The 26,983-nt window shown below is 53.8% G+C and overlaps 2 protein-coding genes and 5 non-coding genes across 8 annotated transcripts; 2 read left to right on the top strand and 5 right to left on the bottom strand.

The window, feature by feature from the left end:
• The first annotated feature begins 229 nt into the window (after positions 1 to 229).
• On the top strand, positions 230 to 8,000 carry AIRE (autoimmune regulator). Its single transcript, XM_052685819.1, is given in 11 exon segments — positions 230 to 370; positions 466 to 640; positions 728 to 877; positions 971 to 1,042; positions 1,531 to 1,584; positions 1,732 to 1,841; positions 2,076 to 2,191; positions 2,270 to 2,470; positions 2,552 to 2,648; positions 2,828 to 3,284; positions 7,906 to 8,000. Coding segments are annotated over 10 exon segments (1,389 nt in total). The 3' UTR covers positions 3,101 to 3,284; positions 7,906 to 8,000.
• LOC128082865 (5S ribosomal RNA) lies at positions 3,496 to 3,614 on the bottom strand. The gene has a single exon (XR_008207886.1). It is a non-coding gene; the product is annotated as a 5S ribosomal RNA (ribosomal RNA).
• LOC128082863 (5S ribosomal RNA) lies at positions 4,133 to 4,251 on the bottom strand. The gene has a single exon (XR_008207884.1). It is a non-coding gene; the product is annotated as a 5S ribosomal RNA (ribosomal RNA).
• Positions 5,805 to 5,923, bottom strand: LOC128082864 (5S ribosomal RNA). Its single transcript, XR_008207885.1, has one exon. It is a non-coding gene; the product is annotated as a 5S ribosomal RNA (ribosomal RNA).
• LOC128082853 (5S ribosomal RNA) lies at positions 6,427 to 6,545 on the bottom strand. The gene has a single exon (XR_008207874.1). It is a non-coding gene; the product is annotated as a 5S ribosomal RNA (ribosomal RNA).
• Positions 8,001 to 8,097: 97 nt separating the features above from the next.
• On the bottom strand, positions 8,098 to 8,216 carry LOC128082842 (5S ribosomal RNA). Its single transcript, XR_008207865.1, has one exon. It is a non-coding gene; the product is annotated as a 5S ribosomal RNA (ribosomal RNA).
• A 1,926-nt stretch (positions 8,217 to 10,142) lies between these two features.
• On the top strand, positions 10,143 to 25,482 carry EFHD1 (EF-hand domain family member D1). Of its 2 annotated transcripts, none has more exons than XM_052687441.1 (4): positions 10,143 to 10,495; positions 17,505 to 17,652; positions 22,610 to 22,744; positions 23,841 to 25,482. In XM_052687441.1, the coding sequence occupies exons 1-4, from the start codon at positions 10,197 to 10,199 to the stop codon at positions 23,973 to 23,975; spliced, it is 717 nt and encodes a 238-aa protein (XP_052543401.1). In that variant the 5' UTR covers positions 10,143 to 10,196; the 3' UTR covers positions 23,976 to 25,482. The 2 variants fall into 2 exon arrangements, with proteins under 2 accessions (XP_052543401.1, XP_052543402.1); XM_052687442.1 differs by lacking the exon at positions 10,143 to 10,495 and adding an exon at positions 16,829 to 16,847.
• The last annotated feature ends 1,501 nt before the right edge of the window (positions 25,483 to 26,983 follow it).

The following is a 26,983-nucleotide window of genomic DNA, read 5'->3' as shown; positions in this document are numbered from 1 at the left end:
CCGCAGGGACGGGGAGGTGGGAGCAGCCTGTAACAGCAATCTGCCTAATTCCCCCTCCTTGGCCTTCCTGGGATGGTCACCGTGACGCTGGGTGTCCTTCACCATTAGTGGTGGCTGACACCACGCCACGTGGCCTTGTACAGAAACGAGCGGGGAGCCTGATGAGCTTCCAGCAACCGGGGTGTATATTAAAGGGAAGAGTGAGGGCGGGCTGCAGGGCTGCAGCAGCATGGCCGGGCTGGGGCTGGACAGAGACCTGAGGCACCTGCTGAAACTGCACCGCACCGAGATCGCCATGGCGGTGGATGATGTTTTCCCGCTGCTGCACGGCCTTGCCGACCACGACATCGTCCCTGAGCACATCTTCAAGGTGAGGCCATGCGGGGGGTCCCAGCCACATTGTGAGGACCGGTGCCTGCTGGTGGCACTCGCGTGTGTGTCCATGGCTGTCGGTGGCATCGGCAGGAGACGCTGAGCCAGACAGAGCGAGAGGGCTCCCACCGCGCGTTCCACGCACTGCTCACCTGGCTGCTGGGCCGCGATGCCGCTGCCGTCCGCGACTTCTGGGCTGTCCTCTTCAAGGACTACAACCTGGAGCGCTACACCCGGCTCCGGCCCCTCCACAGCGCCTTCCCCGGAGGTAGGAAGCCAGGCTGGAAGGATCAGCGCCCTTGAGGGCTGCACACGAGCAGTGGTCTGACCGTGCCCCTCTCTGTCCCCATTGCAGAGGTGGACCTCGGGCAGCAGTGCAGCAGCAGGTGCCCGTCCCCCAGCTCCATGGGACCGACCCCACACAGACCCCAAGGCAAGAGAAAAGCTGAGGAGCGGGATGGGGCCCGGGTGGCACAACCCTCACCAAGGCACACTGCCAGCCCTGGTATGAAGGTCTAGTGTGGGACGTATGTGGGGAACAGACATAGGGGAGCACTTGTGGTGTCACCCAGGGTGACAGCCCCCCCAACACCACTAGGGCTCCTGGCGAAGGCAAAGACTGTGAAGAAGCCAGACAGCGCGGATACTGCACGCACACCCCGTACCAGCGGTGAGTGCCAATCTCCTGGCACCTGGGGGGACAAAATTCTCCCCAGTGCAATCCGAATTGTGTGGTGACAGTCTGGGTGAGGCCACGATTGCCCCAGAGCCATCAGGCTGGGCAGAGGTGTGGGCCGGGCAAACCAGGGGCAGCAATGAGGCAGTGTTTGCCTGTGCACATCTTGGGGCCATAGTAGAAACCTAGTGTCTGGCTGAGCCCCCCTGCCCACAGGCTTCCAGGCTGCCTCAGTGCAGAGGGGCTCATGGTGCCATCAGTGTGGTGCCTGTCACCTGTGGGGCTATTGAGGAAAAGCCTGTCCTTATCAGACAAGCGCAGAAGCTGAATAAGTGCAGGCACGGGACAGCCCCAAGACTGCCAGAAACTGAAAAGAAGTTTCAGCCCCCAAATCAGGAGCACCCCTCCTTGGGAAGGCCCACAGAGATGGACAAGAGTGACAGAGACGGAACATGCTGAAGCAGCGCTCTGCTCTCTTCCAGGCAGTGCCAAGGCGAGCAGCAGAGCCAGGGATGAGCTCTGTGTCCCAGCTGCTGGTGAGGAGCTGGGGGCCAGGAGCAGGAGCCGCAGCCTGAAGCCTACTTCTCGACCAAGGGCACCCCAAAGCGTACAGTCCCCACTCAGTAACACACACACTTGCAGCCGCACAAACCCTCACAACAGCAGGGGCCTTTCCTTTCCAGCAAATGGGTCCCCAAAGAACCTTGTTTCACAGAGCAGGGAGATGTGTGTGACCGCCCAGGGCCACCTGCCAGCAGTACCTGCGCAGAGCCGGGACGCAGCACCCTACCAGGTGATCCCAAAAGACAAAGTGATGCCATCAGGGTGTTCCCAATATATCCCTCTCGACTGGCCTACTGCAGCCAGCCTGCGGCTCAGCCGCCCCACAGTCACAGCCCTACAACAGCCTGGGAGCACCAGATCCCCGCCCCAAATACAGCCCATGGATCAGCTTTGTGATGGGAAGAGATGGGACAGGAGGTGCCTGGATCCCAGTGGCGAGCCCCTGTATGCCCACCCATGGTAGGACAACGAGGATGAGTGTGCCGTGTGCGGGGACGGCGGAGAGCTCATCTGCTGCGATGGCTGTCCCAGGGCCTTCCACCTCCCGTGCCTGGTGCCCCCACTGCCTCGTGTCCCGAGGTGAGCCCTGCGTCGGGATGGGGCTCCACCGTGCCTCGTGGCCCCACTGCCCCTCACAGCTGTGCTGGGCTCGTGCAGTGGGACGTGGCAGTGCAGCTCATGTGTGGCCGAGCTGGGCCGGCTGCGGGAGGCAGAAGCGGCTGCGGAGCAGCTCCCTGCAATCCCAGAGAAGGAGGAGCACGGTGCCCAGACGGGAGGAAGCCACGGGAGCACCTGCAGCCGCTGTTTCTCCAGGATCTCCGCACCCCAACGCTGCCCTACGCGTGACGGGGACCCCGGGTGAGTCCCCACGTCACAGCCCAAGCCTCTCCATTCCTTCCTGCTGCTCGGTGCGCTTGCAAATACCTCGTTGGCTTGCAGAGGACTGTGGCTTTGCGGCTCCTGTGTGGGCACCCCAGAAATAGGCAGCCGGGAGAGCACCGCAGCTGCTGCTAACCACGTGCTTCAGGCAGCAAAGGTTGGTACAGCCAGGGCCGGTGTTGGTGCATGGAATGCAGGCGGGGCTGGGTGAAGGCGCCTGGAGGAAAAGCCCGAGAGGGAGAGAGAAAGGAGTAAGGGGGTGCGACGGATGAGGAATGGGGGTGGGGGAGGGACAAGGCAGCCAGAGATGGGCGGGACGCCGGAGCTGTAGCGGAGGGGGAAGTGCACAGCCCAGGCGCTGCGGCCACAGCCTGCGGGCCGCAAAGGAGCGGAACGAGCGCATGAGCGCAGGTGGGGGTGACACATCTCCTCCCACAGCTGGAGAACGGCTCAGCGAGCACAGAGCCCACGTCCAGCAGGGAAGAGCTCGATGCCCTGCTGAGTGAGGTAAGACACATGGAGTCCAGCCACAGCATGTGTATGCTGGGTACACAGGCAAGCTCCAGAGCAGTGTGGTGGACTCCGGGAAAGACGATGAGAAATGGGTAAAGGAGAGGGGCTGAGAACAGTGTCAAAATGGAAACTGACAGCGCCGCTGCGGGCGATCCCACAGGGAACCTGGGACGGGATTCTGCAGTGGGCATTGCAGAGCATGGCACGGCCCCTTGCAGACACAACTGGGCTGTTTGACTAGAGCCTGCTGCAGTGAGGGAAGGCAAAGACAGCGGAGACAGTGGACAGAAGAAGGGAATGACAAGAGTGAAATTACAAACCACGACGAATAAAGAGCCGAGAAAACAGAAGGGAAAACGCAGACTAAGAGTCCATAGTTACAGGGAAAACAGCATAAGGGAACACAGCCCCCAGACGCAAAAGCTGCTGCTATCATCCTGCAGCCACCCTGACTTCATGGGAGCAGAGGGAAGCAAAAGGGCCGCAGCAAAAGCCTACAGCACCCGGTATTCCCAGGAGGTCTCCCATCCAAGTACTAACCAGGCCCGACCCTGCTTAGCTTCCGAGATCGGACGAGATCGGGCGTTGCCAGGGTGGGATGGCCGTAGGTGCCCTGGGCTCCTGCTCCAGCCCTCTTCCCATCTTCTCACCACCGCCACCACCGCCACCACCGCCACTGCCACACAGCACATCAAAACATCCACAGCTCCAAAGTGCCACAAAGAAAAAAGCAAGCCTACGGAACCCTCAGCTCCCCGCCCCTCACCCATCCCAGGCTACAACCCGCACCAACCCTCAGTAGGGCTTACGACGGCCCCCAGCCTGCACCCGAGCCCAGCCGGCCTGGCACTACGGCACTTGCAACCCCGCAACGGCCCTCTGCACAGCACCGCACGCGCATGCAAGCGGCACGCGGCACAGCCCGGCACGCGCGCACACACACACACACACACACACACACACACACACTCGTGCCTCCCCACCCTCCCAAAGCAACTCAACCAGGAACGCCCCCACCCACCACCCTGCACCCCCCAGCCCTGTGCCGCGGACACAGCGCCGCCAGCGGTTCGAGTGTGGCACTGCACCACAGCGCCCGGCCTCGCGGCACCAAAGGGGAAAAGCAAAAGCCTACAGCACCCGGTATTCCCAGGAGGTCTCCCATCCAAGTACTAACCAGGCCCGACCCTGCTTAGCTTCCGAGATCGGACGAGATCGGGCGTTGCCAGGGTGGGATGGCCGTAGGCATGGCCTGCTCCTGCTCCAGCCCTCTTCCCAGCTGCACGCCGCCGCCACCGCCACCGCCCGCCACCTGCCGGAAAGAAACCCGCCGAGCCCCAAAGCCGGCCAACACTGAAAATAAACACTGACAACGGTGCGCGACCCCACCGCGAAAATAAATAAATAAATAGATAGATAGATAAATAAATAAATAAATAAATAAATAAATAAATAAATAAAAGGCAAGAAGGAAGATCCCGGCAATTAGAAGACACTCAGCCTCACCTCCGTCCCTGCAAAGCTGATGGAACAGCTGGTGCTGCACGGCATCTCCACACTACTGCAAGAAAACGAGGCCATCACGAGCAGTCAGCACCGGCTCACCACGGGGACGTCGTGCTTCACCAACTTGGAAGCCTTCTGTGATGCTGTCTCTGCCTGGGTGGATGGGGGGACAGCAGTGGATGCAGTCTACCTTGATTCCAGCAAGCCATTTGATACTGTCCCCCACGACATCCTTATCACAAAGCTGAGCAAGTGTGGGATACATGAGTGGACAGTGAGGCGCCTTGAGAACTGGCTGACTGGCAGAGCGCAGAGGGCCGTCGTTGGCGGTGCAGAGTCCGGTTGCAGGCCTGTAAGCAGCGGTGTTCCTCAGGGGTCGCTGCTGGGTCCGGTCTTGCTCAACATCTTCATCAATGACCTTGATGAGGGGATGGTGGCCACCCTCAGCAAGTTTGTGATGATACGAAGTTGGGAGGATAGGCTGACACGCCTGAAGGCCGTGCTGCCATTCAGCGAGACCTGGACAGGCGGAGAGCTGGGCAGAAAAAAAACGGATGGGGTTTAACAAAAGCAAGTGTAGAGTCTTGCAGCTGGGGAGGAATAATTGCATGCACCGGTACAGGTTGGGGGATGAGCTGCTGGAGGGGAGCTCTGCGGAGAGGGACCTGGGTGTCCTGGTGGACGACAGGTCGGCCACGAGCCAGCAGTGTGCCCTTGTGGCCAAGAAAGCCAAAGGCATCCTGGGGTGCATTGCAAAGAGCGTGGCCAGCAGGTCGAGGGAGGCGATCCTCCCCCTCTGCTCTGCCCTGGTAAGGCCTCATCTGGAGCACTGCGTCCAGTTCTGGGCTCCCCAGTACAAAAACGACAGGGATCTCTTGGAAAGAGTCCAGCGGAGGGCCACCAAGATGGTGAGGGGCCTGGAGCGTCTCTGCTATGAGGAAAGGCTGAGTGAACTGGGTCTGTTCAGCCTGGAGAAAAGAAGGCAGAGAGGGGACCTGAGAGGAGAGGAGAGGAGAGGAGAGGAGAGGAGAGGAGAGGAGAGGAGAGGAGAGGAGAGGAGAGGAGAGGAGAGGAGAGGAGAGGAGAGGAGAGGAGAGGAGAGGAGAGGAGAGGAGAGGAGAGGAGAGGAGAGGAGAGGAGAGGAGAGGAGAGGAATAAAAGGCCAAATAGACCCCAACTCCATAGGGACGACAAAACAGCAGAGCGGAACAATGGCCCCGCACACCAAAGCTCAAGCCTCGCGCAGCCAGCTGGACGGCGCGGGAGCAGAGGGAAGCAAAAGGGCCGCAGCAAAAGCCTACAGCACCCGGTATTCCCAGGAGGTCTCCCATCCAAGTACTAACCAGGCCCGACCCTGCTTAGCTTCCGAGATCGGACGAGATCGGGCGTTGCCAGGGTGGGATGGCCGTAGGTGCCCTGGGCTCCTGCTCCAGCCCTCTTCCCATCTTCTCACCACCGCCACCACCGCCACTGCCACATAGCACATCAAAACATCCACAGCTCCAAAGTGCCACAAAGAAAAAAGCAAGCCTACGGAACCCTCAGCTCCCCGCCCCTCACCCATCCCAGGCTACAACCCGCACCAACCCTCAGTAGGGCTTACGACGGCCCCCAGCCTGCACCCGAGCCCAGCCGGCCTGGCACTACGGCACTTGCAACCCCGCAACGGCCCTCTGCACAGCACCGCACGCGCACGCAAGCGGCACGCGGCACAGCCCGGCACGCGCGCACACACACACACACACACACACACACACTCGTGCCTCCCCACCCTCCCAAAGCAACTCAACCAGGAACGCCCCCACCCACCACCCTGCACCCCCCAGCCCTGTGCCGCGGACACAGCGCCGCCAGCGGTTCGAGTGTGGCACTGCACCACAGCGCCCGGCCTCGCGGCACCAAAGGGGAAAAGCAAAAGCCTACAGCACCCGGTATTCCCAGGAGGTCTCCCATCCAAGTACTAACCAGGCCCGACCCTGCTTAGCTTCCGAGATCGGACGAGATCGGGCGTTGCCAGGGTGGGATGGCCGTAGGCACGGCCTGCTCCTGCTCCAGCCCTCTTCCCAGCTGCACGCCGCCGCCACCGCCACCGCCCGCCACCTGCCGGAAAGAAACCCGCCGAGCCCCAAAGCCGGCCAACACTGAAAATAAACACTGACAACGGTGCGCGACCCCACCGCGAAAATAAATAAATAGATAGATAGATAAATAAATAAATAAATAAATAAATAAAAGGCAAGAAGGAAGATCCCGGCAATTAGAAGACACTCAGCCTCACCTCCGTCCCTGCAAAGCTGATGGAACAGCTGGTGCTGCACGGCATCTCCACACTACTGCAAGAAAACGAGGCCATCACGAGCAGTCAGCACCGGCTCACCACGGGGACGTCGTGCTTCACCAACTTGGAAGCCTTCTGTGATGCTGTCTCTGCCTGGGTGGATGGGGGGACAGCAGTGGATGCAGTCTACCTTGATTCCAGCAAGCCATTTGATACTGTCCCCCACGACATCCTTATCACAAAGCTGAGCAAGTGTGGGATACATGAGTGGACAGTGAGGCGGCTTGAGAACTGGCTGACTGGCAGAGCGCAGAGGGCCGTCGTTGGCGGTGCAGAGTCCGGTTGCAGGCCTGTAAGCAGCGGTGTTCCTCAGGGGTCGCTGCTGGGTCCGGTCTTGCTCAACATCTTCATCAATGACCTTGATGAGGGGATGGTGGCCACCCTCAGCAAGTTTGTGATGATACGAAGTTGGGAGGATAGGCTGACACGCCTGAAGGCCGTGCTGCCATTCAGCGAGACCTGGACAGGCGGAGAGCTGGGCAGAAAAAAAACGGATGGGGTTTAACAAAAGCAAGTGTAGAGTCTTGCAGCTGGGGAGGAATAATTGCATGCACCGGTACAGGTTGGGGGATGAGCTGCTGGAGGGGAGCTCTGCGGAGAGGGACCTGGGTGTCCTGGTGGACGACAGGTCGGCCACGAGCCAGCAGTGTGCCCTTGTGGCCAAGAAAGCCAAAGGCATCCTGGGGTGCATTGCAAAGAGCGTGGCCAGCAGGTCGAGGGAGGCGATCCTCCCCCTCTGCTCTGCCCTGGTAAGGCCTCATCTGGAGCACTGCGTCCAGTTCTGGGCTCCCCAGTACAAAAACGACAGGGATCTCTTGGAAAGAGTCCAGCGGAGGGCCACCAAGATGGTGAGGGGCCTGGAGCGTCTCTGCTATGAGGAAAGGCTGAGTGAACTGGGTCTGTTCAGCCTGGAGAAAAGAAGGCAGAGAGGGGACCTGAGAGGAGAGGAGAGGAGAGGAGAGGAGAGGAGAGGAGAGGAGAGGAGAGGAGAGGAGAGGAGAGGAGAGGAGAGGAGAGGAGAGGAGAGGAGAGGAGAGGAGAGGAGAGGAGAGGAGAGGAGAGGAGAGGAGAGGAGAGGAGAGGAGAGGAGAGGAGAGGAGAGGAGAGGAATAAAAGGCCAAATAGACACCAACTCCGTAGGGACGACAAAACAGCAGAGCGGAACAATGGTCTCGCACACCAAAGCTGAAGCCTCGCGCAGCCAGCTGGACGGCGCGGGAGCAGAGGGAAGCAAAAGGGCCGCAGCAAAAGCCTACAGCACCCGGTATTCCCAGGAGGTCTCCCATCCAAGTACTAACCAGGCCCGACCCTGCTTAGCTTCCGAGATCGGACGAGATCGGGCGTTGCCAGGGTGGGATGGCCGTAGGCACGGCCTGCTCCTGCTCCAGCCCTCTTCCCAGCTGCACGCCGCCGCCACCGCCACCGCCCGCCACCTGCCGGAAAGAAACCCGCCGAGCCCCAAAGCCGGCCAACCGAAGCGCGGCCCTTCTCTACCTGCAACTCCCCGCACTTCACCCACACAACCATACAACCTGGCTCTAACCTCACCCCGCCTTCGCACATCCCCCCATATCCACCCTACCCCACGCGTACTGAGTGAGACTGCGCCACTTGCAGCCCTGACGCGGATCAACGCCTGGCACGGCACGCACACACGCGCACCAACTCACGCGCTTCCCAGGCTCCCAAACCAACTCCAGCGGCCCTCACTCAGTGGCACCTCGCCCCCAGCGGATCGACACGGACACTGCACCGCGCTTCCCGACCCGCGGGGTAAACATGGAGAAAGAAGTCCAGCATCCAAAGTCGAAAATTAAACAACACCCCGGATTCCTTTGCGGTCTCCCTTGCAGGGAATAGCCGTGACGTGACATGCCCTCCTTTGCTTTTAACATTTCTGTGTACTCTCTTTTCTTTAGATATTACCGCGTTCTGTGTTTTCCATGGTATTTTTTTTTTTTTTTTTTTGTATATTAAGTATTTTCACGTTCCTGTTCGTACATTTAGACTTGCTTTTACAAAATACTTGCATATGTTTTTTTGTTTAAGTTTTTAAACCTATTTTAGCGTGCTTTTTTGTTGTAATTATACAGATCGATATGACGTGGAAAGGTGTTTCATCAGAGATGTAATGATGCACGACGGGCACAATAGAAATGTGCTATAATGGAAAGGAATGATTTTCGGGGAACCAAATCTCAGGTAAAATCGTTTTAATTTGCAGTTACCATGGTGGGCACCCTGCAGGGCAGAGCATGCAGCAAAAAACACATCGCAGCCTTACATTCCTTATCCAGTGATTCCAGGTATTTGTCCCACTTCTCCACTGATTGAGTAGCCCATGTTTGCATCCTATGCAAAGCTTGCTATTCTATTTACGGCCTGATTCCATCCACCTTTGATCTCTTTCATAATTTGTTACCTGTTGGTTATTGTGCCTATCCCATCCGTTTCCCTCATCTCCACAGCTGAGCCTCTCACTGTTCGCTTAGCTGTTTGTCCCACGTGCCCTGCTGGTACATGAGGCTGGAGAAAAAGCAACACCGCAGCTGTAGCTGTCACAGAAGGAGCCCCACGCCTCACACACTGCCCTGTGTCTGCTGCAGGCAGCAGTCGCAGCCAGGGTTGCTCCGAGTGGCCTCAGCAGCCCCTTTCTGCATAGGTTTGGTAGCAACGAGCTTAGTTAATAGGCGCAGCTGGCGGTCACCACATTACGGTGGGTTTACAAAGCCGCTTCCTGCCCGCCTTCAGTTAAAAGCAGCCCTCACTGCTGCTCTGTGACGCTCAGGCACGAGCGAGCCACGAGCAGGTGCTGCCTCCGAGCTGCTGCTTCCCTCCCTCCCTCCCTCCCTCCCTCTCTCTCGCCTTCCCCGTGAGCAAATCCCATCAGCAGGCAGCCTAACGCACGCTAATCCCGATCGGGGGCTGCGTCGGGTACCTCGCAGGGACCGGGAGGGGCGGCGCCGGCGGCACAGCGCGGCAGACAGCCGGCGGGTCGTGGGGGGCCGCCCGCCTTCCTCACGCTTCGCAGAGGAGGGGGAGCGCGGGGCCGGGCCGGGCTTCGTCCGCGTTCATTTTAGCCGAGAGGGAGGCACGCGCCAGGGCTTACGGCCCCGCGGCACGAGGCAGGCGATCGACCCCCGCACGGCGGGGCTGCGGGCGGCCGCGGCTCCGGGGTCACGCGGGGGAGCCGCCCGCGGCCCTCCGGCACGGCCGCCCCGCCTCCTCCAGCACCGCCCCGCCCCTCCCCGTCCGCCGCCTCCGAGTGAGGGAATAAAGTTCAGGCCCGGGGCAGGCGGTCCTGCGCACAGCGCGAGCGCGGCCCGCGAACGGCAGCGGTGCGGGGCGATGGCCTCGGAGGAGCTGGCGCAGAAGTTGCAGCGGCGGCTGCTGCTGGAGGAGAGCGGGGCGGCGGCGGAGGGCGATGAGCGGGAAGCGGAGGTCCCGGCCCCGTCCGAGGCGGGCGAGGAGGAGCGGAGCTGCCTGACGGCCAGCGCGGGCGCGGAGCTGAGCGCGAAGCTGGCCCGGCGACACGACATCAACGAGGGCGCGGCGCAGCCCCGCCGGGCCGCCGTCTTCAACCCCTACACCGAGTTCAAGGAGTTCAGCCGCCGGCAGATCAAGGACATGGAGCGCATGTTCCGCCTGTGAGTGCCGCGCGGGGCTCCGCCGACCCCCCCGCCACCTCGCTTTACTTCCTTCCCTGCTGTCCCGCGTGTTCGGTGGGTGCGAGGAGGGCTGGACGCGGCCGTTGTGCCCCGCGCCCCGCCTGCTTCTGTTCGGCTGCTTTCTCGGGGCCGGGGGTGATGGGCGCTCGCGGTGGCGCCCGGCAGCTCTGACTTTATGGGGAAAGTAGGACGAGGAGGAGCACCTGCGCGTCCCTCTGTCAGGGGGACGAGCGCTGCGTGCCGTGCGCGGCCGTGTGCTGCGGGTGGCGGCTGCTGCCTGCAGGTACGGCTGACCTTTGCTTGGCCTCGTCCGGCGTCCTGCTGTGCGCTCGCCGGGGCCGGCAGGGGTGCGGTGCTGCTGCTGCAGCCCTGCTGCGTGCCCCGGGGCGGGCCGTGTCCCTGTGCCTTGCAGTCACGCTGCTGGTCTGCCTTCGGCAGCTTTGTGGCTCCAACTGCAGTCTTGTTGGCCTGGCTTTGTATTCCCTCCTGTGCACTCAAATGAAGCTTAAGTGGGCTTCCTCTTATCCTCTTTTCCTGGGATAGAGTTCCCCTTCTGTCAGGAACGTTCATACTATGTTCAAGCAATGCAGAGCACTGTTTGTGTAAGGCAAAGCATTTCTGCTTAACCAGGGCTGTGTTCCAGCCCTGCTGTGTGCTCTTCATGCTCTGTCCCGGCTCCTGCATTTGGGCTGTGTGTGAGTGCCTTTGTTGTCTGTGCTCATGTTTCTTTTTGGTACCCCTAATCTCTGCTCCCTGGGCCTGACGTTCCCGGCCGTGAGGAGAGGGGGCAGGGCTGGAGGTGGGGATGCTGCCCGGCACAAAGAGACTGGGGCACGAAAGAGCCGTGTGGGGTGCAGGGAGCTGCTTTCTCTTACAGAGGTGTCTGCAGAGGGTTTGTAACTTGTCAGGGCTTTCTCCTGTCTGAAAGCTGCCTTAAGCATTTCAGAGGCTGGGCCAAGAGACAGTTCGCTTGAATGCTTCCACTTCACAGCTCTGTGGGGTCTTGCTGGCCCCAGACAGGACTGTTGCTGCGGGAAACCTAGCTGTGTGCTTGTGGAGAGGCATTCATCTTTCTGAGTGTGCCGGAGGTCTTTGTTGTGTGGGCTGCTTTGCATCAGCAGCTGGGCACTGCGAGGGAGGTGCCTGGGTGAGATTTCTGCTCTGCTTTGCTCCTGTGCCACTTCTGGCAGCTGGTAAAGGGGTACTGTGCTGTGCGGAGGGCTGGGATGTGGGACTGTGAGAGCAGGAGGGTGAACCGTGATGGCTGTGCCTGTGGCCTAGAAGCTGAGGGTAGGAGTGTGGAGTGGGCAGGGATGTGGACTCTGAATGGAACAACTGTGATTAGGGAAATAAAAAAAAAAGTGGAAGAGCTGAATTGCAGCTGAATTTTTAGACAATGAGCTCATTATAAATGCAGGCCCTACAAGTGGGGAATTTAGACTTTGCAGTTGAATGCTAATCAGCAGTTCAGTGTAGCTGGGAAGCATTGCGTGCCCTTTGAGGACCATTGCAGCTGAGTGCTAGTCAGCTTGCCAGAACAGGATGGAGCTGGGCTGCGTGCTCCCAGGGGATCCAGGGGATGGTGGGTGTCATCCCTCTGGGCAGGCAGATAGAAACCCCCGTCCTGGTGGTGGCTGTGCTGGATTCAGCTGGAGTTGGCTGTAGGGGATCTGGTTTTTTGCTCCATCTGGTCCCAGCAACCTGTTCTAAGTATTGGCCGGCACCACGTGCTCCAGAAGGAGAGGAAATACTCCTCTTAATTCCTGCCTGTCAGAGCTGGAGTTAATGTGATTAAGGGTTTTATGCTTCATATGGCTTATTGGCCTCAGCAACAGCCACCTAGGATTTTTCTTACTGATGTTAGAAAATAAGTATTTGACGAGCTGCATGTTGTCTTGTTGCCACCAGATGCCAAGTTTCTGTCCTTGGTTTCCCATCCCTAGGGTCTGGGAGCAAGGGTTCAGTTGGGCTTGGCTCTCCCCCCTGTTTGAGGCTCACATCCTTGTTCCTGTGTGCTTGAGGAGCGTCCCAGGTGCCAGCAGCAGGGTGCTGCGGCTGTGCCACCCCAGGGGCTGCTGCTGCAAACTGTAGACGTGCCTCAGGTGGCAACAGGAGCTCTTGGGGTGGGCTTTTATTTTTTTATTTTGGCAGAGGGACCAGGAAGTCTGCAGCTCAGGCTAATTATAATGCGACCTAATTAGTTGCCTGTTCTGACTGTGTGGTGATGGAGGTAACCACAATAACCTCTCTTCCCAAAGCTTTGCAAGCAGGCTCTGGGGAGCTCTGGAGTCCTGCAGCTCACCTTGCTGTGATCTCATCTGGGCAAAGGCGGCTTGGGGGCAGGTGTGTGTGAGAGCCAGGCTGTGCCTGGGCTGAGTGACCTCCCTGAGGTACGGAGCGGGGGAGGAGAGCAGCCACCAGATTAGTCTGCAGGGTGGGAGGAAGTGGGAGGAAGTGCATAAATTCCCACGTTGCTGTTGCACTTAAGGAATTTCATGTGCTGCCCACTCATTTCATGATTGCCTCGTGCCTATGGAGTGGAAGGGGAAGGCTGTTGTCTCCCTTTGACCCCCTGAAGCAGCCTGAGAGGGCTGGGCGCAGATGGGTGCTGCACACCCTCATTCACCCCGGGATGGCTGTGCTCCTGCTGTGACCAGCTGTCCCTGGTCTGCTGCAGTGGTCAGGGAGGTAATCCTGATGGGGACTTGGCTGCGCAAGTCACTCCAGCTCTGCAGAGGAAATCTGTGTGTAGCAGACCTCCATCTTGTCCTATCCCTTCAAGAGCAAAGTGTGGCAGAGGGATTGGAAATCCTTGCTGGTGATGGGAGTCTGCTCCTGCCCCAGTAAGCAGGAGTTGTTATCAAAGCACGTGACGTGTAAGGTGATACACAATGCTCAGAGGAAATCAAGTGCTGCTTAGAAAGGATTTTGAAATATTTAAGAAGAGATTATTACCACTTCAGCACCATTACTCCGATTTGTTTCAGAGCCTGTGTTTGGCCATTACAGCATGCGGGAGTTGCAGATCAAAGTACAGTTGCCCATAGTGTGTGCAGCAAGCTCAGGTACAGGGAATGTGTACAGGAAAGGCAGGTTTTCTTTCCAGTCTTTCTCAAGGACTGTGAATATTTAGAAATTGCTCTTTGATCCTCCAGTATTTGGGATTTCTCATTCAACTATTCTTTTTTTGTTTGGTGGTTTTCTTATTAAGACAAGTGGTGAGGTAACAGCCAACTCAGTACTGGTAACGCAGTCCTCAGCTTTTCCTTTTCCTCCTTACCCAGTCCTTTTATCTTCTGTGGTGTAAACCTCCAGCTGTGCTGCATAACACCATTGTAATGATTGCACTAGCACAGTAATTATGCCTGATACACTTCTTGCCCTTAAACAAGTCTTTTCAGTTAAGCATTGCTTCTTTCCTTCCTTGCCCCTATTTCTGTTGCCTCTTTCCTCCCCCAGTGCTCCAGCATCAGGGACACACTGCAGCCTGGGTGGAAGTGAGCCAGCCTGGGAATCTGGGTGCATCCTTGTTGCAGCAGATTTTGGCAGCAGCTCGGTGTCTCATCTGCTGCCAGGATTGTTACTGTGACTGCGCTGCAAAGCCCTACTGTGTCAGCCACGGTGCTTGTAGCTGTGTGCGGTGTCCCAGCTCATCCATGGGGCCACAGCTGCCCTGCTGCAGAAGGGGACCCACCACATCCCAGCTGCTGACACGCTGCTGCAGCTGCCCCATCTCTGTGTGCCTGAGATGTGAGATATCTTTGCCTGTCAGTGTGAGAGCCCCTCGGTAATGCTTGCGTGCTGCCAGGGTGAGCCTTGGCTGGCAGCCCGGGCAGCTTTGAGCATGAAGGGAGCAAAGCTCTGGTGTCATGGCAGGACAGAGGGTGACGGCAGGGCTGGTGAGGCAGCTGGGCACACAGGTGCTGCGTAGTCCTGCTGTGCCTTTTCTGCAGTATAGGACAGGGTCAGAATGTTGGGATACATGTAGGGGCCAAAGCTGCTCTGGTGCTCTCCTCCAGCTCTGCTTGTTACCTGTGCTATCCTTGCAGGGGGTCTGTCACCCTGCAGGAGCTGGGCTGCTGTGCTGGTGGTGCAATAGGTGAGTGATGTCCCAGGGCCTGGTTGGAGCTCAGGATGCTGAAGGGAAGCTCCCAGAAAGCATTCGGTGTGCTTTTGGGTCAGGCCGAGGAGTGCTGGGACCAATGCTCCTCAGGTTGAGCTATGTAACAACTGTGCTGTGCCTTGTTTTGCCAAGTGCCTGCACCCATGGGTGTGCAGCAGGGAATGAACAACACCTTCTCTCATGCCCTATAAATATGTCTCTCCCTAAATAGTCTGGCCGTGCAGCTGTGTGGCAGTCGTGTGGCTGTGCCAAGGTCCTAAAATACTCACGCTGCTCTGGGAGGAGAGTGGGGGTGGGGAGGGAATGCAGCAGTTTGCAGGGTGCTGCACTGCTCCATGGGTGGCAGTGAGGTCTGGGAGCTGCCACGTCCTGCCGTCTCTGGGAAGCTGACTTTGGGGGATGTGTGCCTGCTGAGCCGCTGCCCCTCGCCAGTGGCCTGTCCTGTGCTGAAGGGCTCCTCTGGGGCCGCCCAGCCCTGTGCACTGAACACCTATTGTGTGGCTGGGACTGCGTGCTGTTCTGCTGCCTGTTCCTCACAATCCTTGCTTTGTGCTGCCTCTCTGCAGGATAGTTGAGCCCTGAAGCTGTGCCCGGTGGTGAGGCACCCCATGTAGCTAGTTAACCCTTCTGGATGGTGTCTGCCCTCCAGGCTCTGTGTTAAGGTGAAGAGGCACTGAGGACCAGTGTTTGCCTCCAGGTAGCGCCTGTATCAAAGGGGTGGGCTGGGCACCTCCCCCCATCTTCTGGCTTCTCCGTTGCCCTTCTCTGAGTGGCAGCCCTTGTTCGAGGGCTCAATGTAGCTCTGCTTCCGCAGCCGGCTAGAGAGCAGCATTAGCTTGTCAGGATAAAACACAAAAAAGCAAATCCCCAGAGCCTCCGTGCCTTATCTGATCAAAGGCACTGCCTGTCCTGCTGTCTGTAGAGGAGCAGCTCCGTACCCTTTTCCCCAAACTTATAGGAAAAGCAGTCTGATACTTAAACAGGGAAGAGATTGTACTTAGTGCAGTTCTGTGAGAGCATCTCAGAGCCAGGTTTGGTTGTGCTGCTTACACATACCTTCAGTTACTGATGCTTTCCGGGCCTGTCAGCTCTGCGACCTGGTTTCTGCTCCAAGACGTTTCTTTCCTAGCTTTCCAGAAAGCTGTCCCATCTAGTATCCTTAGGTTTGCTGACTGCAGATGTGCCTGCAGGTTAGCAGCAGGGTCTGCAAGCCCCCCAGGTGCATCACTTTAGTACTTAAAGGCTTGATACTTTGGGCCTCATGGTAATATAAAACTGTATATAAAAATGGCAGTATAAAAACTGGTTTGGGAGGTGGTGGGGCTGTCTGAGAAGCAGCAGATGCCTGGCTTGAGGGATCCCCACCCCGTGCTGTGGTGGGGCAATGCTGTTGGCTGCAGCCCTGCCTTGCACTGCCCACGCCTGCATGCGGCTCAGGGCCAGCAGCTTTGTTCATGCTTTTTTCAGCCGCAGCTTCCTCTGCAGCTGTGAGGTTTCTCGGCTGGAAAGGGCTTGCTTCCAGAGTAACCACAATTGTGCAGGTCTTGGTCTGGGATGGCTGCAGCCGTCATGCTCTTTGGAAGAGAGCTAATAGTAAATGAGTGATGGGTGGAAGGATTTCACTAGCTCCTGTAGAGAAGAGAGCTTCAGCACAGTGTGTAGGGCTTCCTCTCTGAACAGCCAAGAAGATATAGCTGCACTGGGTTTGAGGTGGTGGGAGGAGACCAGGGCAGCAGCAGGCACTGCAACAGGGTTGAGCCCAGCCAGACCTTGCCTCATCCTGCTGTGAGAGCCCTGGCTTTCTGTTGGACCCCAATGGCCAGCTCTGGGCTGTGACTCACTTTCTGATTTGGGAATGATTCTTGAAGCTTGGTGTGGTGGGACTTTTCACTCTGAGTGAATGCAGGGACTGGCAGGGCTGGGATGAGGGATGGCTATTGAACTGTCTGATAGTAGAGTTAATCTTTTGTGTCTTTGGACTTTGAAACCCAATAGTGACTCTCATGGCTATGAAGTGCTGGGTATTCCTCTCCTGCTGGCAGTGGATATCAAGGGAGGAACTGGTGTGCAGTCTCAGTGTGAGAGCTGCAGGTCACTGCCTCCCTCCCCTATTTCTACCCTTTCCTCCTGCAAGGAGTTGTTTACAATCTTTTGTGCTCTCATGGGAGCATGGTCCTACTCCAGCCTTGTTCCTAGACCTGTCCCAAGGTGGGTATAAATTTATTCTCCTCCCACTGCTGTCTTGCAGCCATCAGGCACCAGCCAGGATTACAGCAGTGTACCGTGCTTCCCCCAGCTTGCTTTTGTGCTCTGCCTCAGGGCGCTGAATCAACAGCTGCCCTGAAGCAGAGTGCTTATGTAGTACAAAAGCATTTCAGAGAGAAGAGATTCTAACAGCCAAGCGGGTGTCTTTTGCTTACTAAGGAAGATAGCCTCCTTTGAGGGGAGGTTCTGCTTGGTCTGTGCTCCCTGTTTCTCCTCTAAATGAGCTTGAGAGGAGGCAGCAGCTGTCTCTGGCATGCCTTTACTGCTCCATGCTGGTGCATGGTGTAAACCGTGTGCATGAAGTTAACTTCATGCTGGACATAAGTGGGTGAGATGGAAATCCCAAGATAAGCGAGTTCCTCTTCTTTCTGTGTGGGGTGGTTTGGCTTGAGCTTTTGAGTACTTCCCTCTTGGAAGAGACAGCTCTGAAAGTGGCCTACCACTTCCCTAAGCTTAATATAATCTGTGTTATGCAGCTTCTCTCTGCTGCATGTTGAACTGCTTTGTGTTTTTTCCATTTGCTCAGTTCCTCTTCTGGGAAAAATGCTTCTGGATACAGGGGATGATGAGGACTGACCCTCTCCCCTTCGTACCCAACAGGTATGACTCAGGCCGGGATGGATACATTGACCTGATGGAGCTGAAACTGATGATGGAGAAGCTGGGAGCCCCACAGACCCACCTGGGCCTAAAGAACATGATCAAAGAGGTGGATGAAGACTTTGATGGGAAGCTCAGCTTCCGTGAGGTAAGGTGGCATAGATGCAGCTGTGGATGTGGTTGTGGGGTAGAACAGTGGAGGCAGCCCTGTTCTCCAACTGTATAACTGTCCTTTCCATATTCCTCCTATTGTGGGATGTGGTAAAGCAGCAGGTTGGCTATGGGCAGATACAGATCTGAAGCACTGTCAGCAACTGCCTCCATGCTCATCTTCTAGTCAGCAAAGAAACCTGTCATTGCTCTGCTGTGATACTACTGGGCATCAGTTGTGCTGGAGGAGCTGGGAGCCCTGCTGAGGGCAGGGCAGGAGCTGCTGCTAGATGAAAGAAGAGAGGGCGCTTAGTGGCACTTGTGCAGTCAAGGGTACCCAGCCTTTATCACAGCAGTTATCACAACCTCCTATTGAATAATCTTATACTAGGCTTTGATTGCTGCCTGTATCAGCAGTGTGCATAACAGTGTGGCTTTATACGTTAACCAGCAGCTCCTCAGGCAGTACAATCATTGACTTCTGCAGATGGCTGCGTGGCCATCCTGCTGCTCCTCCCTCCAGGATGTGTTGGAGATAGGGAAGCCTTACTGCTCAGGACCTGTTTGTCCCCAGTCCCCTGGAGGGGACTGTGCTCTTGCCACGCTCCTAGGGTAGGTATTTGGTTGCAGGGGTGGGATGCAGAGCTCTCTGCTAGAATATCTCTGGATATTCTTGATTTTGAAAGTGCCATTTGTTTGAGGTGTGTTTTTTTTGTTTTTTTGTTTTTTTTTTTTATTGAGGGGTGGGGAAAATGAGAATGTCTCTGTCCACGCTTTAGAGCTGTTGGGAATAACTGTGTGTGGTACCACTCTTCCTATAGCCTTGCTTTGTCCCCTCTTGCACACTGTTCCCATTACTGCTCAGTGGAATGTTTTCAACCACAGTGAGAACCTCTCTGCTTACCCCTGTGAAGCCCTAAGCTGGCAGTTCCTGTGTGAAGGGAAGGGTACCTGCTCAGGCAGAGGTGAACTGGAGGTAGAAAAGAATCCAGTGGAGCAGGAAGAGCACAGTGTCCTTGGCTCCAAGTCACGCTGGGGCAGATAAGCACTGAAGGCAGAACAGATGCACACCTGTGATTGCCAAACCTCTGCGTGCACTGGAGAAGCCCTCTGTGCTTTGCTGTGTGCTGCCTGGGCTCGCCTTTGGACTGGGTGAAGGGCTAGACCAGCTCCGGGGTTATGTGAGCAGTGCTGCAGATGCTTTCTGCAATGAAAATTAAGTGCCTTTATCCCCCAGGGCTCTGGGAGGTCCAGCCTGTGATGTCCTGGCATTGATGTTTCAGCACAAGTGGTGGTGTGGCTCCGCTTCTGCTGCCACCTGTTTGGAGCACAGCCCCTTGCGTGGCCACACGTCAGCTGGCATGTGCTGAGTGTGCTGCCAGCTCTTGGCACATGGCAGGCAGCAGCTGGTGCTGTAGTTTGTCGCCAGATGCAAAAAGATGGGCAAGCAAACACAGGCTTGAGTGGTACACAGGCTGGGATGAGGCAATGTTACTGGCAGAGCGCTGGGGACAAATTACACAGTCTTGGCAGGAACACAAATCTTCCAGAGGTAGAAAGGAGCAGCGTGCTTGTTGTGTTGTTACAGAAGCGCTGGGCAGAGGGCTGGCAGGAAGATGGGCTTCCTGGTGGGTTAGAAGGCCTAAACCAGCCCGTGGCCCTGCCCTGCTCCACTTCCTGCTAGTGGTGACCAGTGAGCACGTGGAGGGTGAGCTAACCTAGACCACTCTGACAATGCAAGGAGAATCCCTATTTTAAATGCATGCCTGAACTCAGCAGCATGCAACTCAACTGCTGAAGGGCTCCTGTCTGTCTTTCCAGAGGATGTGTTCTGACAAACCTGCCTGAAAATATGCTGCTTGAGGCCTGGCCAGAGAAATGCTAAGGTCCTCTATCGTTTGCAACAGGTCACCTTTTTGTAGTTGCTTTGGGTAGTGCCATGTCCTCCTATCCTGTGTAAGCTGTTATCTGGAAGGCAGGCCTGTGTTGCTCTGCCTTGCTGCTGACAAGCTGTTGGCCCTACCAGGAGTGCTGCTGTACTGGTGACTTCTGAGAGTGAGTCGGTCAATTTATCAACCACTAACTGCACAAGACTTCCTTTGCCACTTGAGCCAAGCAGTTGAGGCTTTGATACGTCATGTACAGCAGCAGGAGAAAAATCTTCAGGTGGTTTTTTTTTATTACCACAGGAAAACAGTTAATTGTTATAATATTAATGGTTAATTCTAGCTGCTATCTACACTCTACCAGAGTTCACCCACTTCCTCACACCCTCACTTGCTTAAGTGCTGACCCACGTCATGTTTGCTAGCAGGGTTTGTGCCAGCTGCAGCCTGGGGTGGCACCACTTCTCTGGCAAGCACTGCTGCCAGTTGATCCAATACCTGCCCTTGTGTCCTGGGGGTCAGCATGGCGTTCAGTGGGTTGCATGTTTGCAGCATTGCTCTGACACTTGATACTGATTAAGCCTTTCATAATGAATGATATGAGGGTGAATATATCTCTTGCTTCCTATAAAGTTTGTGAGGTGGAAAGAGTGTGTCCTGTTGTATCAGTTTAAGAGCTGGGTCTTTAAAAGTACAACATTATTCACTTTGACTAGTCTTGACATTTCTCTGATGCTTTAGCTGCGTGTACCACATCCTGGGTCTAGCAGGGGTGTGAAATGAGTTCGTTTCCTGATGGGCTCCTGTTTCTGAATTTAAAATTTCTGATAGTGCTTGATGTTAAGTGAGGATTGATGCCTCACTAGCAAGTAACTGGTGAGGGTGGGCTGCAGGCAGTGTGCTGACATGTAGGATGAATCACAAGATCTGGTGGAAACCAGAATGATGCCCTATAGCCTGCATCGCAGGGTACTCAAAGGCTGGAGCTATGCTTTGTCCACTCAAGCTGGTGGCTTGCTCCTTGGTTTCCTTCTAAGCTTGCTTTCCTTGGCTGCAGCAGCCCGTATTCCACAGTAGGAATTGCTTCCCCATCCTCTAGTTTCACGATGATTCATGCACGCTTGTACTTGTGACTGGGTGTTTCCAGTCCCCTCCCTGGGCAACAGCTGTGCCAGACCTCAGGATTGTGCTGCTTTTGCTGCACTTGTCCAATGCCAGGAAGTGGGACTCGCAGGGTGGAGCAGAAACTGTGAGGAGGAACTGCAATGATCTGCAGTGTGCGCAGCCTGCCCTGCCTGCTGGCTCTCCCGGCCCCTGTGCTCAGCAGCGGTGGCAGGAGAGAGGAACTAAGCCCAGACCTAGCGGATCTGAGCAGTGTCAGAGCGTGCCGTGGGAAGGATTTAGTTTCTGCTCAGCAGAGCATTATTTGATTTGCCGCGTGTTTTTGGAGGGGAATGCATTTTCTCCCCAAGCACAGGCTGCTTTCTGGCTATTTTGTGCTGAGCACACAAGGGGTTACAAGGCCATTGCATGAAGCAAGGCCTGGTAATGCTGCCTCTGTGAGAGGGCAGCCAGCGCTGCCGTCATCTCCACACCCCTCCCCACGGGAATCTTCCCAAACTCTCTGATCTCCGTTGGTTTCTGCAAACAATTTGAAAGAGAAAAGTAAGGCTTTCTCAGTTCAGATGCTGGAACTCTGCTGCCCTCCTCTGGGATAACACGGGCGCGTTCTGGAGGAGAAAGCCAAGTCCTAAAGTGGCAAGGATGTCGGGCGTGCCTGTGCAGATGGACTTCCCAGCAGTTCTGCGTGGTATTTGAGCTCTCTGCCCTGGACTGAAGTGCTGTGTGATGCATTATTACTGGACTCCTTTGGTACTGGGCGGCTTGTTTCCATCTCTGTTACTGCAGTGCTGTATCAAGTGAGCACTGAGACACCTCCTGGGGTGCCCAAGAATAGCAGGGAATTGGCTGTGTGAATTTGCTTATCAGGTGATGCGGAAATCTCTCTTTTTAAGCAGCTGTTCTTGACCCTTCTGTGTGTGGTTTTGTTTTTTTAAAGTGCTTTCCTTAATGGTAATATGGCCGATTCTTTCTCTTCTGCAATTTGCCAGTTTGTGCTCTGCTGTAGTGACTCCACGTTTGTTAAATGTCTGTAGTTCAGTGCAGGACAGAGGTTTCAAAACTATTTACTGTGGATGCTGGTACTCCCTTAAGTTAGCTCTGAGTCACCTCTCTTGAGGGCTTGCCCCTGATCTGACCTGACAGCCATATTAGAGAAGCTCTCCTGTGTTTTTTAATGGGCACAACAGAAATACCTGTGTGTTGCTCATTGTAGCTAAACCATTCAGGGTTTCCTGGAACATGCTGAGGCATTGCTCCAAGTACTGATTTGAGTAATCTTTCCTGCGTCCTAGACAAGGAGCCAGTTGAAGTGACCGTGTGTTATTGTTCCTGGTGCTTTTGGCCTTAATTTTGTTTTTTTTCTTCCTAGGCTGTGTGGACAGCAAGGCTTAGTAAGTACTGAAGGCTGAGTTTGATGCTGGGCTGTCCCCACATTGCTTTAAGTGCACACCATTGCACTGATATCCTCCCTAGGGGAGTTGGACCCTCACCTCATACAGAGAGGCTGAGGTGTGAGGCGAGGCAGTCTTTGCCCTGCTTTCATTCTTGTGGGATGTGGGGTCTCAGATCACAACACTGGGGAGGCATTAGGGTTTGGGGATATAGAGGGCTGGATCAGAGCCCATCTTACAGTTGTACCAGGCAGGTAGGGATGGTCTCCTCTTGCTGTGTAGGAGCCCTGCAGCTGTGCTTCATCATGGCATTGTTCCACACAAACCCTCTTTTCCTAAGAGGTTTCTCTGTTTAGTGCAGCAGGGCTCTATAGTAGAGCTAGGACACGAGAGCACAAGTTGCCATTTGGTTTCTATAAAACCAGCTTCATTCCCTGTGAAATGTCAATTCCTACCCCCTCTGTTGTCCCCCCCCTCCACAGGTGGATATTTGTGCTGTTTGCATTTTAATTCTTCATCTCAGTGAAGAACTTGAATGTTTCTCCTGTCTTGACAGTTCCTGCTGATTTTCCATAAAGCTGCGGCTGGGGAACTTGAGGAGGACAGTGGACTGTTGACTCTTGCAAAGCTCTCTGAGATAGATGTGTCCATTGAAGGAGTCAAAGGAGCCAAGAACTTCTTTGAAGCTAAGGTATGTTGTACCAAAGACAGACATTGAAACTGCATGTAGAACTTGACTACCACTGAGATTCTAACCCTGCTTGCTTTTCAGTAGAAGACATTGTCTGTTTTATCCCTAGCTTAAAGAATGTGCAACTTCATCTGGCCTTCACCTTTTCAAAATTTATATTGTTTTTTCCCTTCAGACTTTATTATCTGGCTACACCATTCTTCTGCAGTTTAATCAACACTAGAATGCCTTCATCCAGTCTCTGCTGTGAGTCGTACCCTGATAGAGCTGGCTGGACTTGTGCCCAGTGGCCAAGAGCTGTACGTGACCAGCTGGCTGACTTCTTTTAGAAGACAAAAGCATCCTGGAAACAAATGCATTGGGACCAACTTTCTCATTTTTCAAAACTTGACCAGAGAACTCAGTTTAGTGGTGAACTGAGTGTTTTGAAGTATAGAATTTCAGATGTCTTTCTTGAGCAGTTCTTTGTAACCTTTGGAATCAAAATTATTCCACAGAGTCCTGGTGCTGGCAGAAAGAGCTTTACACAGTGAAGCTGACAAAGCACCCTTTTTGCAAGTTCTCTTGGAGAGAGAATAATCCTGCGTGCTTACATAAGAAGTTTTGTCCTGAGAGTGTAGCACAGCTATTGCACAGCAGATGTACTGAGATGAAAGCTGGAAAAACAGCCAGCAAAAAAAAAAAATCTCTTTTGATCTGCAGATTATCTGTGGTGTAGTATGATTATCTCAGATTTGGCTATGATTCGGAGCTGTTTTCTTCTGTAGTTTCTCCCACTGTTTACTCACAACTTTATGCTATGCTGTATGCTTACAGAAATAATGCATTTGACCTAGTACTGACAGCATTGTTTTGGTTACTTGCTAGTGACTTATTAGTAAATGACCTTTCTCTTACTGGTGTCCAAGTCAAGCAAGTTAGCAAGTATTGGATGTAAATACCCAAGTAGTGCAATCTAATTAATACTTGACCCATGCTGACAGCTTCCCATTAAGCAATGAGGGGTGCAGTAAACAGTTTGCTGTTGCTCACTTAAGAGTAATCCAGACTTTGGTTCTGTCTCTGATGCAAAGTGTTTGTTTTTTCTTTTGTGAAGGTTCAAGCCCTTTCCTCAGCAAGTAAGTTTGAAGCAGAGATAAGAGCTGAGCAAGATGAGCGAAAGCGAGAAGAGGAGGAAAGGAAACACCGCCGAGCAGCTTTCAGGGAGTTAAAGTCTGCATTTACCCAGTAAGCAGCCAGCCAACACGTGCTCTGATTGCACAGGACTTGGTACGTTTTCCACATCAGGGTTCTACCTGGAGAGAACAGCCTGGATCCTGCCAAGCAAAGCTGTAACAGATTTTAGTCTTCCTCTCTTGAAGATCCTTCCGAGTTGCTAAGGACACAACTCTTGCAGTTACTATGCATTCATAATGATGTGAATCAGAAGAGCTGTGTGCATGCTGTTTGCTTTGAACTGTCAGGAGTACATCACCCTGAAGTAGAAACAGCAGGTAGCAAATCATGGGTAAGCACTGACAAGTGTTTACCTACTTCATTCTTTCCTCTTTCTGTACACTTTTCTCTTAACCTCCTTATTAATTCATTCCTTGCTTACATTCAAGTAGTGAGGGCTTGTGTAAAGCAGCGTACAGAGTACAGATTCACTTCCTGTATGTTTGTGCCGCTGTTGTCACACATCCTTGACTTAACCAGTCGTCCTCAAAGCCCTGTGCTGCAGGCACTGAAAGCACTGTGAAGAGAGAAAGAGAACTACTAGGGACAGGGATCAAATCAATTATTTCCTGTAGCTTTTTTCTTCTGCCCAGCATGTTGGAGAGTCTTCCAGTTTTTCTTCTCTGAAGTGCCATACTAACCTTTCAATAAGATGCAGGATTTCTGAGAACTTAGAAGGGAGGAAGCTGGCTCTCTAAAACAAGGAATAGAAAACTGAGTTGCCTAATCATGTATCTTTCACATTCCATCATGTTTTGTGTACTATATGGCTTCACTGTGTTTTTCAGCCTTAGCTGCATCTGTTTTTAAGGGATATTGCCAGATGGATGACAGAATTGGATGGCACACAGGGTTTGTTTGTTTTCCAGTTTGGATATGTGCTCATCCTGAATCATAAAGGTGGTGATGGTGTTTGATTTCATTAGAGCCATAACAGATGAAACCAACCCAGCATCCTGAGCGATCCCTGCTCAAGAGAGGTTACCACCTTCAGCTGAATTGGATTTAGAGGGCTTGCGCTGTACGTAGCTATTTGCTTTAACACACACGGGGAAACTTGCCCACAAACGTTAAATACCTGATGCTTGTCTGGATATGTGCTGTAGGTTATGACAGAGGGAAGCTGTGTTCCCCTGGAGAGACCTCTCAAAACGTGAATTTGCTCAAATTCTGGCTTTGCTGTTGCCCCAGTTGGTGCATTTTTCTTTCTTTCTCTCCAGACCAAAATTCAGCAGTCATCTATTTCATTTGTCTGTTTTGCTTCTTAAACTATGAGCACTAAACTGTGAGCGTGGAATAACAAATAGAAAAACCTCTACTCTTTAATGTCAGGTGAAAGAATTGCTAAACAATTAAACTGTGTGTATATATATATCTTCACAGATTATATTTTATAAAATCACGCTTTTTTTAGCTAAATATTTATAATTAAATGTTTTTATACTTTACAACAAAGCAAATAATTTCATCTTTGATTATTTTTCCTGTTGCTGAAATGTACAAATAAAGCATCATTATCTCCAGTCTTGTCTGTGATTATTTTAGGTTCCCAAACTATATTATTTTGTTTACAAACTACTGTGGTGACCCCCACTCCATGCTGTGCCAGTGTCTGAGCCCCAGAGCTCACCACCCTGATTCGGGTGGGTGAGGAAGTAGAGGAACCTTCTTGATATGCTTTTTCCATTCTATCCAGCAGCTCTGGTTTAAAGAGTTATGTTTGCAATTCCTCCAAAAAGAACATGGCTGTGTAAATATTTGAGATACCATCCACTGCTGAGTGTTGACAGCTGAACATTGTCAGCCTTCCCATATCTTAAAATAGCCACTGCCTCCCAGCCCTGATAGTGCTCCAGCTGGGCAGGTCGTTTCAGCTACATTTCACTTTGCCTTTTCCTTTTATAAAGGGGAAGGAATACACATGAGAGTCTTTGAGTGCGTCTGAGCGTTTTGGATCTGCTCTTGCTGATCTCCTAACCTCTGCTGGCAGGGTCAGCATGGAGGGCTCAGAAGGAGCCTTAACTGTTTCATTGCAGACACAATCAAGTGATGACATGGAAAGCATAAGTACTTCACCCAGACAGATCTTTTGTACGGCTTTGTTCTGTATGTTGTGGGCAGCTGATGCATTTGCCACGTGTCTGTGTGCCCTTGGATCCCTGAGGTAAGATCGGGATATTGGCTCCTTAGTTGTCTTTTCTGTGGGAAAAGGGCAAAGCTGCAGCTCTTGAATTTTTGATTTTCCCCAGGGAGGTGCAGTAAGTGCTGCTGCCTTGTGTCAGTTTGCACATGTAGCTGTGTGGGGCAGCAGCAGGGCAGTGCCGTAAGGGAAGTTCTAACTTTTTTTTTTAATAGATTTGAGTCAATTCTAGGCAACAAGTTTCAATAAGGAGATCAGTCCTGTCTGGCCCTCTCACATTGCTCAGGCTGCAAAGCCTGGAAGGATGGGTTTTCCATCTGGTTGTGCATCAGTAATAGGACAAGATAGCCAGGTGAGTCAACACAAACTGGGAGGATGTGTAAACGTGGGTAAAAGGTTGCTGTCAAAGAAGAGGATCAGCTATAAAACTCGCTGTCTGTAGCAAGCTGACTTTGCTCCTTAGTCCTTTCCTAAGAGGGTGCCAGTCTCCTGGATTAACTGGATTTTGTCCCAGCCCAGCCTTTTCTATGAGGTCATCTTTAGCATGCTGAGAGCAAGCATGTCAGCTCTGCAGCTGTTCTGTTTGAGCCCTGTTCAATTCAGGTGGCTGCTGTTAGTTGGCACTTCTATTCAGCATAAAGAGTAAATGTTTTTGGATGTACACTTATTTTGAAGTTGCAACATGAGTTTTGAAATCAGCTTTGCAAGAGTTGATGTTGAGAAGTTAATTGCTCTTTAAATTGTTCTATTTTGCTGGCAATTACTGGACTAAATGACAGTATAATTGGGTCATTCACAAGTATTAAAGCTTGGCTGAATTTCTGAGCCAATACTTACTGGTTGACAACATGGACTTACACTTATTTGTCTATAATTAATACACT

The sequence above is a fragment of the Tympanuchus pallidicinctus genome, unplaced genomic scaffold, assembly GCF_026119805.1.
Source record: "Tympanuchus pallidicinctus isolate F22 unplaced genomic scaffold, pur_lepc_1.0 scaffold22, whole genome shotgun sequence".
Taxonomy (NCBI): Eukaryota; Metazoa; Chordata; class Aves; order Galliformes; family Phasianidae; genus Tympanuchus; species Tympanuchus pallidicinctus.
The sequence above is the reverse complement of the archived record's forward strand: the minus strand, read 5'-3'. Positions and strand labels throughout refer to the sequence as shown.